The 10,789-nt window shown below is 38.6% G+C and overlaps 1 protein-coding gene across 1 annotated transcript in view; it reads left to right on the top strand.

Annotated features, from left to right (window-relative positions):
- The window catches only part of LOC102581452 (clathrin heavy chain 1-like), a 21,225-nt gene extending 12,584 nt beyond the window's left edge, over positions 1-8,641 (top strand). The window contains exons 15-30 of the mRNA XM_006355586.2: positions 1,912-1,998; positions 2,109-2,192; positions 2,269-2,403; positions 2,487-2,549; positions 2,628-2,732; positions 2,900-3,012; positions 3,093-3,345; positions 3,428-3,564; positions 3,643-3,921; positions 4,008-5,010; positions 5,132-5,617; positions 5,719-5,889; positions 5,977-6,162; positions 7,047-7,169; positions 7,744-7,854; positions 8,059-8,641. Coding sequence (XP_006355648.1) covers positions 1,912-1,998; positions 2,109-2,192; positions 2,269-2,403; positions 2,487-2,549; positions 2,628-2,732; positions 2,900-3,012; positions 3,093-3,345; positions 3,428-3,564; positions 3,643-3,921; positions 4,008-5,010; positions 5,132-5,617; positions 5,719-5,889; positions 5,977-6,162; positions 7,047-7,169; positions 7,744-7,854; positions 8,059-8,226 — 3,504 coding nt within the window. The 3' untranslated portion in view covers positions 8,227-8,641. The remainder of the gene's footprint in view (positions 1-1,911; positions 1,999-2,108; positions 2,193-2,268; positions 2,404-2,486; positions 2,550-2,627; positions 2,733-2,899; positions 3,013-3,092; positions 3,346-3,427; positions 3,565-3,642; positions 3,922-4,007; positions 5,011-5,131; positions 5,618-5,718; positions 5,890-5,976; positions 6,163-7,046; positions 7,170-7,743; positions 7,855-8,058) is intronic.
- Positions 8,642-10,789: the final 2,148 nt, after the last annotated feature.

Below are 10,789 nucleotides of genomic sequence, written 5' to 3'. Positions count from 1 at the left end.
ACATCGGTGGTTAATGAGATGGGTGGACTCCTTATAAGGCTTGGGCAATCCTCCTCCCTTTGAGCTAGCTTTTGGGGTGTGAGTTAGGCCTAAGACCTAATTTAACACTAACATTACTGGAATGAAAAATTGCATTGTTACAGGAAAATAACTACTACCAAGTTGTTATGGTCCCCTGTTATGGATCTAGTTATGGGACGCTGCAAGATAAAATCTGAAGTTTTCATCCTACGACCTATGGTACTGGTTCGTTAAGAGAGAACGTACAATCTCTGAGTTAAAGTACTCAAAAACCGAAATTACTTTTCCGCCTGTATTTCCTGGGAAAAACAGATAGTTTAAATACAACACTTTTAAGATAACTACCCCTAGAAACTAAGACATGACTTCCTAACATTAAATTGCATTATTACAGGAAAATAACTACTACTAAAAAGAAATAACTACTGCTGTAACTATTGGATGACTAAGGAGTGATAACAAATAGCTTCCGTTAGGCTGCCAAATTTTTTTAAATTTGGAAAAATTTCGGGGTGCTACATTCATTCAGCCAGTTTAACGGGATTAACTCATAGTTTCTATGTCAAATTCAGCCCGATAGGTATTTCTTGCTTTCCTTTGATCAAGGGGAGAGTTTCATATTTAATGCTATATCACTCATGAAGTATTCCTCTTCCGTCTCTACCCACCCCCCGCAGAAATCTCCGATGACCTTGAAAATTTTCTGATCCCAAAAATGCAAAGGCAACCCTACAATTTTTACCCAAGTTGAATTTTCTTTACTCCTTCCGCATCTCGTACCTATTGTTGGATTCCACCATTGGAGGATAACTGGATTATTCATCCACTCCCAATCTCCTTCAATCACTTGCTCTGCTGGGACCCTAAGTGCAAACTCAAATAGAAAGAGTCCATTCCCCATTTCATAGATGTTCAAGCTGTGTGTTTGTTTCCACAGTCGATTAGCCCATCCCTTGATTTCTGACAGGGTCACTGTTTCTCCGGCTCTAGGTTCAAATGCACCCACCAAACTTCTCTTTAGCACTTCACTGTACTCCTCTGGATCATCGTTGATAAAGATTCTATCCCCTTTTAGAGCTGCCTTCTCTTTTTCAGCAAGTTTTGAATCTTTATTAGCCCATTTAATGCTCCTTAGCACTGTAGCATATGGAATGTCTCTGCTCACCAGCCTGTGATTGCCCCCATTCATTAACTTTCTACGACTATTAATGAATCTTCCAACCTTTTCCGCAATGCTCAACCACCCTGAGTTAAAATTTAATTCAGGAATGATGATAACTTCCCTTCTCCTGCCTTTTACATTTATTAAACTGATGTAGCGCCCATATTTATTGTAGTTCCTCGAACAAAAAACTTCTGAGAAACCATCTTTTTTCTTCCATCTCTTCACCATATTCCCCTTTGTCAATGATGCCTCCCGTAAAATCTGCACGATCCATTCCATTGACTTCTCATTAAAAGTCGTTCTCGTAATAGATTTTCTATTTCTTTCTGTCCAGTCGTACCAGGCTCCCGCCGTACCAGGTGTTCTTGTGATGTCGTAGGACTTGAATCCAACTGCAAAGTAAATACTATCTTCCATTTGAGCTCGCCTGCAAGGACAGCGGGAAAGAAAAGAAAAGGGAAGTGAAATCCGGTGATCAGAAGGATCACCGGAGGACGTAGGAGAGGGGGGTCCTACTGAGTTAGACCATTCCTCGGTTATTGTGTCTGAGAGCTTTTTTTGGTTCTTTTTCCTGAAGTATTATTCCTACATTGGAAAAGTTGCATCTTCTATCCTGAAACTAAATTTAAGCAAAGTAATTAGACGGGGTTTTTTCATCTCAAAAAAAATAATCAAGACATGGTGCTTAGTTTAGGATGAAGTCGAATAATTGTCTTTATGTGCAGGGTGCTGTTAATTTTGCGCTCATGATGTCTCAAATGGAGGGAGGGTGTCCTGTTGATTACAATACAATCACCGACCTATTTCTTCAGGTTAGTTACTGTTGATGATGCTAAACGGCTGATGTGGTTCAGAAGCCTTTGAATAATTTTTTGAGGTGCAATTTACCATTTCATAATGATTCTTTCTGTTTTGACATCAGAGGAACATGATCCGTGAGGCAACAGCATTTTTGTTGGATGTTCTGAAGCCTAACCTTCCAGAGCATGGTTACCTGCAGACTAAGGTATCTGTTCCCTTCTCATTAAGGGACATCTATCTGCTTATACATTTTGCTTTGGCTGTAACTTTCTTGTATACAGGTCTTGGAAATCAACCTTGTGACTTTCCCAAATGTTGCTGATGCTATATTAGCCAATGGAATGTTCAGTCATTATGATCGACCACGAATTGCTCAACTTTGTGAAAAAGCTGGTCTTTATATTCGGGCTTTGCAGGTTTGACTGGTTTTCAGCATTTTTGAGCTTAACTTCCCATAAGATATGACCACAATGTTGGTTAATTATGTATGTTTCTGCAGCACTACAGTGAACTACCTGATATCAAGCGCGTAATTGTTAATACACATGCCATTGAGCCTCAGGTCGGTATACTCCAGTGGTCGTATTGACTTACTGTTGAGGGTTGTCGGGCGTGTATTTATCTATGTTGTATGTTTCAGGCTCTGGTTGAGTTCTTTGGGACTGTCTCACGTGAATGGGCGCTTGAATGCATGAAGGACCTTCTGGTGATCAATATCAAAGGCAACCTTCAAATAATAGTTCAGGTAGCTATTTACTTATTCCTGGAAAGTTTGGTGCTTGATATTGGCATAGCTGATGCATTATTGGTTCTTGAGAATTGTGACATACTTGTAATGATGCATCTGATTGGTTCTCGTGAATTGTGAAATACATGTAACGAGAGACTTGATTGTGCTTGCATTAATATCAGGTTGCAAAGGAATACTGTGAACAGTTGGGTATTGATGCCTGCATTAAGCTTTTTGAGCAGTTCAAGTCGTACGATGGGTTGTACTTCTTCTTGGGATCATATTTGAGTTCGAGGTGTGTACTCGTGCTAGGACATTTTGGACTGGGCTAATTTTACTTGTTCATCAATAAATGATTTTTTGGGCCTTGTGCAGTGAGGATCCTGATATCCACTTTAAGTATATTGAAGCAGCTGCCAGGACTGGACAAATCAAGGAGGTTGAGCGCGTGACAAGAGAATCTAACTTCTACGACCCTGAAAAGACTAAGAACTTCTTGATGGAAGCCAAACTTCCTGATGCCCGACCTCTGATCAATGTTTGCGATCGCTTTGGTTTTGTTCCTGATCTCACACACTATCTGTACACTAACAATATGCTACGATATATTGAGGGTTATGTTCAAAAGGTTGGTAACTTCTTTTTAGTACTTGCTTTGTTGAAATGTTTCCAAACATGTGACTTACAAGCTTTAATACTTAATGTAATAGGTCAATCCAGGAAATGCTCCTTTAGTTGTGGGACAGCTTTTAGATGACGAGTGTCCAGAGGATTTCATTAAAGGCTTGATCCTTTCTGTTCGTTCTCTTCTTCCTGTTGAGCCCCTTGTGGCTGAATGTGAAAAAAGGTTTTTGTCTATCTCTGTTACTACTACTTTAAGATTGTCAGTTTAATTTGTCTCTTAAACTTATCTATTGGTTGTCAGGAACCGACTGCGACTGCTTACACAGTTTTTGGAGCATCTTGTCAGTGAAGGAAGCCAAGATGTGCATGTACACAATGCTCTTGGTAAGATCATCATAGAGAGCAATAATAACCCAGAGCATTTCCTCACGACCAACCCATATTATGACTCTCGTGTTGTGGGTAAATATTGTGAGAAGCGTGATCCGACCCTTGCTGTTGTGGCCTATAGAAGAGGGCAATGTGATGATGAACTTATTAATGTAACAAATAAGAACTCTCTGTTCAAACTTCAAGCCAGGTTTGTTTTTTCTGTTAGTCTCCCAAGTGTTGGTTTATCACTTATAAGATTTCTGAAGATGAATAACCCTATTATAATATTTATAGGTATGTCGTTGAGAGGATGGATGGTGATCTTTGGGATAAAGTTCTTATCCCTGAGAACGAGTTTAGAAGGCAGCTCATAGATCAAGTTGTCTCCACTGCTCTGCCTGAAAGCAAGAGCCCAGAACAAGTTTCTGCAGCTGTTAAAGCGTTCATGACAGCTGATCTTCCTCATGAACTGATTGAGCTTCTTGAAAAGATTGTGCTCCAAAACTCTGCATTTAGTGGGAACTTTAATCTGCAGAATTTGCTTATCTTGACAGCCATTAAAGCTGATCCATCTAGAGTTATGGACTATATCAATAGGCTTGATAATTTTGATGGTCCCGCGGTTGGAGAGGTTGCTGTTGAAGCACAGCTCTATGAAGAAGCTTTTGCAATCTTCAAGAAGTTCAACTTGAATGTTCAGGCTGTCAATGTTCTGCTTGACAGCATCCGTGATATAAATCGTGCTGTGGAGTTTGCATTCCGAGTTGAAGAAGATGCTGTTTGGAGCCAGGTTGCCAAAGCTCAACTCAGAGAGGGATTAGTGAGTGATGCTATTGAATCATTTATTCGGGCAGATGATGCTACCCAATTCTTGGATGTCATTCATGCTGCAGAAGATGCAGATGTTTATCATGACTTAGTGAAGTATTTGCTGATGGTAAGGCAAAAGACTAAGGAGCCCAAGGTTGACAGTGAACTCATTTATGCTTATGCTAAGATTGATCGATTGGGCGAAATTGAAGAATTCATTTTAATGCCAAATGTTGCTAATCTACCAAATGTTGGCGATCGCTTGTATGATGGAGCGTTGTATGAGGCTGCAAAGATCATATTTGCTTTTATTTCTAATTGGGCTAAGTTGGCAAGCACTCTTATAAAGTTGAATCAATTCCAAGGTGCTGTTGATGCAGCACGTAAAGCAAACAGTGCAAAAACATGGAAAGAAGTCTGCTTTGCTTGTGTTGATGCTGAGGAGTTCCGCTTAGCTCAAATTTGTGGGCTTAACATTATAGTGCAGGTAACTTCTGCTTCTCTCTTCTATTGTGCTTGCCAATATTTCTTTTGAACTTGCTCATTGAAAATGTCGGGAGATCTTCTGGACTACTGGTGATAGGTGGTATCTTTTTTTGATTTTGCAGGTCGATGATTTGGAGGAAGTGAGTGAATTTTACCAAAACAGAGGATGTTTCAATGAATTGATCTCTCTTATGGAGAGTGGGCTTGGGTTGGAGCGCGCCCATATGGGTATCTTCACAGAACTTGGTGTTCTATATGCCAGATACCGTCATGAGAAGCTCATGGAGCACATAAAATTATTCTCCACCCGTCTCAACATTCCGAAGCTTATTCGCGCCTGTGATGAGCAGCAACACTGGAAGGAACTCACGTATTTGTATATCCAATATGATGAATTTGATAATGCTGCCACTACTGTTATGAATCATTCTCCAGATGCTTGGGATCATATGCAGTTCAAAGATATCGTCGTGAAAGTTGCTAATGTGGAACTTTATTACAAGGCCGTCCACTTCTATTTGCAAGAGCATCCTGATCTGATTAATGATCTTTTAAATGTTCTAGCACTCAGGGTGGACCACACACGTGTAGTGGATATAATGAGAAAGGTCTCACTTGTCATTGAAACCCTTTACTTACAAGGATTTTCTTGCTTACTTTTTGGTATATGTTCGTATTAACCCTTCATTTTTTGTGGGAATGATACCAGGCGGGTCACCTTCGCCTAGTGAAGCCTTATATGATTGCTGTTCAAAGCAACAATGTTTCTGCTGTGAATGAGGCCCTTAACGAGATATATGTTGAAGAGGAAGACTATGACAGACTACGTGAATCAATTGAATTGCATGATAGCTTTGATCAGATTGGGCTTGCACAGAAGGTGATGGCTGGTTGCACTAAGTTGTCTTTCTTCGTAGTTATCATATGCCTGATAATAGTTCCATTTCTTGTTTTTCTGTTTGAGCAGATAGAGAAACATGAGCTCCTTGAGATGAGGCGTGTTGCTGCTTCTATTTATAAAAAGGCTGGTCGGTGGAAGCAATCCATTGCTCTATCAAAGAAAGATAATCTTTACAAAGATGCAATGGAAACAGCCTCACAATCTGGGGATCGTGAACTTGCTGAGGAGTTGCTTGTTTACTTCATTGAACAGGTATCTGTGGTTAGGATTCAAGATTCAGCCGTACCTATCCTCCATTTCTTCCCCCAACCACTACCAAGTATCAACTACGTCATAATCTAAAAATAGTTGGACTAATTAAATGATTCATCAATATCCGTTTTGCTCAATTTGGACTTGTTTGATTCCAATACTTTTGAATCTTCCAAGAGAACTTACAGGTTTTCTTACTCTCAGGTTCTCTTGGTCTCATACTTATTATCACTAGGGCATAAAATCTTTAAACAAACAAAAAAAACTTTAGCAAGTACTAGACTTAATGCAAATGTTTCAACTGGGCTATAAGCTTTATCCCAACTAGTTGGTATCATCCCTCCCAAAAAAACCATGAAGTTACTGAATGCAAATGTTTCAACTAGACTCTGGGGCATTTGCATCTAAGATAACACATGAGCACATAATTACTGTTATAAATCATGAAGGTTAGGTGTGGTTGTGGGGATAAATATTCTGGCACCTTGGAGATCCTAGTAATTTGTTATTTGAACCTTTTATAGTTAACATTTCTCAGACTTGTAATCAATGAAGCAATTTAATCTCGAACATATGGATCCAACTAGACTATTTTTCTGTTGGCTGTAAATCACCACAACCCTCGTTTATCTGGCTTGGTACTGGCTATGCTTTCTGGGGATCGCATATGCAGAGTTGTCATCAGCAACTAAAGAACGAGGGGATTTTTTTTGCTTGGGAAGTAGATCATATTAAATTTTTCTTGGAAATGATATTGCTAGTCCAAGAGTAGAGTAACTTTGATTGCATTAATTTTGCATTTGGTTAAAGCTCATCTAATCTGTAAATATTTACTGTGGTGGAAAATGCATTCAATCTTCTAATTCTTTTGTGTGCTTTTGCAGGGAAAGAAAGAATGCTTTGCATCATGCCTATTTGTTTGTTATGATTTGATCCGCGCAGATGTTGCCCTTGAGCTAGCATGGATGAATAATATGATTGACTTCGCGTTCCCTTATCTATTACAGGTACCCTCTGACCTCCTTTCCTTCCATGTCTGTTTATACAGTCTTGCATGTGCCTATTTTGTCATCTGCTTTTAAGTTGTTGTGCCCTTTCCTCTGGTAAACGTATTGATAATGCCTTTTAAATTTTGATGGGTGTCACGCAACAAATTGAATTCTCTTATATTGCGTCCATGGCATCATGTGGTATATATCTTTATAGTAGACTTCTGTGCAAGTAAATCTGATCACCAATTTGAGACTAGTATCAGTCACTTATTTGACAAGTCTACATCCTAACCCTTGACCTGCCCCAGCATCTTTGAAACATGATAATTGATTTTATCAGTTATTAGAACATACTTATTTTTTTCAGTAACCTCTGTATAGTGCTAGTCCTGTTGTATATATTTCATTATGTTTGAGGGGAAGTATTTGAAACTTTTCATGACTTTTTAGATATGCCTCTCTAATGAATACCTTCTACCTTCTCTTTTGTTCCCCCTCGTCATTTTGCTGTCTGCCTTGGGCTTTTTGATTTTTTAGTAGTTCAGTGCTATCTGCATCCACATTCTAATTTGGGTCCTCTCTGGCACAGTTTATCCGTGAATACACTGGCAAGGTAGATGAGCTGATAAAAGATAAGATTGAGGCTCAAAAAGAAGCAAAAGCCAAAGAGAATGAAGAGAAGGATGTTATGAAGCAGCAGGTAGTTATTGACTTGTCTATGATGAATGTATTTTGCCTATTTTCCTTATTTTTAGCCTTGGAGGTAATAGAAGTTGCAGATTGTTTTGGTAATGTTATGACAAGCACCACATCACATGCATGGCTGTGGCAAATTGACCATCTGTTTTACGCAATTATCTTCTCGACCCGGTCTTGCTAATCTTGTTCATTTTTTTGGTTGCAGAATATGTATGCTCAGCTGCTTCCTCTGGCTTTGCCTGCTCCGCCAATGCCAGGTATGGGAGGTGCTGGTATGGGTGGAGGTTTTGCTCCGCCGCCACCACCTCATATGGGTGGAATGGGAATGCCTCCAATGCCTCCATTTGGCATGCCACCAATGGGTTCCTACTAATCTGACGGTGTTACCCCACTGGTGTAAACAAAGCATTATGAAGAAAGGACACAATCGGGCTTTTTAAATTTTATTTTATTTAGTCTTCCCCTCTGTTCTTTCTCCAGTACCTTGCAGTTAGTTGCTGAAGAGGAGGGCACAAGTGGAGACTATGAGAAATAATTGTTTCTGTTGTGTGTCATAGTGTGTTGATATCTCCTTGTAATATTCTTTTAGAAAAGGCATTTTTTGCAGTTAGGCACCAAGTTGAGGATATTTTGTAGACAACTATGTAAAGATGCATTATATTGCTTTAACTGGTTTTTCTGGGGTTGGTGTTTAATTTTTTCCAGTTTTCAATTGTTGTAATTTTTCCAGGTATGCTTTTGGATAAAATCATGTTGAATGCTTTCTTTAGTATGTTATCACCAGTTGCTGTAAATGAAAGTATTGTGCTTGTTTTCTATTTGATCTGTGACGAAATTTAGTGGCTGACTAAACTGAGTGAGTATTATTTCTCTTCACTAATTGTATAAAAAGATGAAAGATATATTTGACTACGTCTATAAAGATGTTATATGGTCATTTTGATTAACTTACCTCTATCACCTGAACGATGAAATGCTATGAAAATCAGTATTAATTACAACAGATCAAGTTGCAGAAGTTCTGTAAAATGTAAATTTGCAGCTGATATTTTTTCGAAGAGTGAGCAGTTATTATTTTCATAATTGAGTAATTACTTCTGATAACTATGGGTTAGTGTCAGTGTTACATATATCTAGAAGGAGAAACTGTATGCTCTAAATTATTAGGGTTAATGATAGTACAAAGGACTACTGCGTCTTTGCTTTTTGCTTGGACTAGAAGAAATAAAACTTTTTCTTAAGAAGATATATAGGGCAAGCCAGATTTTTGTGTTACTTTCAGCTAACCTTGTATTTTAGCTGTTGTTTAAGTTAAAAAATTTTGCCCCAAAACAAACTCTGAGATTAAAGTTGACAATCGTTTTCTGTTATATCCTTAATATTAATGAAATAGTAGTTATTTTAGTACTGTTAAATTCTTCAAATAGACCTAATAAATAAAGGTATTATAGTAAATCATAGGAGTACCTTATATATCTACTAAAGTATATTAAAGTTGACAGTTATTTTAAACTATATTGTGACATCTTGCAATTTGAAATAACTATGAAGAAGCTTAAAAATTGGAAATAGTCATTTTTGGAAAGAATTCAAAATCTGGAAATTTAGTGATAAGTATGGAAAAAAATGTGAGTTTTTGGTCAACTTCAAATGGTCATAACTCCTAGCTCAGGATGAGTTAGGAGTATTTCCAGTTATGTTTGGAAAGCTCTTGGAATGATCTTTCCAACGCCGCCAAGTTTGCGCGATTCCGAGTTTGTATGAGTGAATTATGCCCTCTGGAAGTTGGGCTGTTGGCTTAGGGGCAGTTCTGTCCGAATTTCTAAGGGTATTTTGGTCTTTTCCCTAACCATTTCTTTTGGTTATATTAAGGGTCTAGACTGATTTTAAATCAGCTTTCCCTTTCAAAAAGTGAGGGTTAGGGCTTTGAGAGAGAAGAGGAGAAGAAGAGGAGAAGGAGAAGAAGAAGTAAGGTTCGTAGAGATCGTCGTGGATTTCGTCGGGGTGATCCCTATTAAGGTATGTGATCCCCCACACGCCAAACTTGTTTTAATTCCGAGAAAAGATGGGTTGTGGTTGTTGAAGTCTTGTGGGTGTGTTGTTGAAGTTTCTTGTTAGTTTAGTACGGGTTTCCGGGTGTGATTTCGAGTTGAATCTATTGTATGTTGAGGGTTTTAATGATTATGAGTGTTTGGGGAAAGAATCTTTGTTGTTGAGAGGGTTTAGAGTTGGAGAAACTAAGGAAGAAAGTCGTTTTTCGGGAAAAAAGGGTGGGGCGTCGCGCCAACCAGCGCGCCATGCAGAGCGCCCCAGCAGCCCCTCTGAAATCTGAGGGCTGGCGCCCCGCGCCTCTCAGAGCGCCAAGGACACCAATCCTTCCCATTCATTCCCCACTTCATACATGTTCCTTGGTAATGTACTTATGTTTTATAGTTGTTTTCAACACTTTAAGGTACATCTAGACATCACAAACTCATCCATAAACATGTGATCATGCACCTTGAATCCATAACCCAATTCAAGGAAAGTTAGGATCCAAGTCAAGTGAAGTTAAGAGTCAAGTCTAGAAGTTAAGAAGGAAGTTTTTAAAGTTTTCAAGAGTCTTTATTAAACGTTTTAATTTCGTTTTAAGGCTCAAGTTTCAAGTTAAGCCAAGAGTATAAAGTTGAGTTCATTTCTCAAAAGTTATTAGGGAACTAAGTATTCCTAAAGAAGTTTATAAATGTTTTCACATTTGAGCAAGCAAGGGAGCAACGATTTCAAGAAAGATTTTAAGTCAAGTTTTGAGTAATTATCTCAAACTAAAGAAAGAAGTTTGTTTTTAAAGCCTATGAGCTAAGTATATTTTGGGAGTAGTCTTGAGCACCGAATTGGGGACACGAGTTCATATTAACTCAACTCTCCATAAGAACCATGTAGCCAACATGGGACTTAAC

Source organism: Solanum tuberosum, unplaced genomic scaffold (assembly GCF_000226075.1).
Source record: "Solanum tuberosum cultivar DM 1-3 516 R44 unplaced genomic scaffold, SolTub_3.0 scf00202, whole genome shotgun sequence".
NCBI lineage: Eukaryota > Viridiplantae > Streptophyta > Magnoliopsida > Solanales > Solanaceae > Solanum > Solanum tuberosum.
This window is presented reverse-complemented; position numbering and strand designations above follow the sequence as displayed.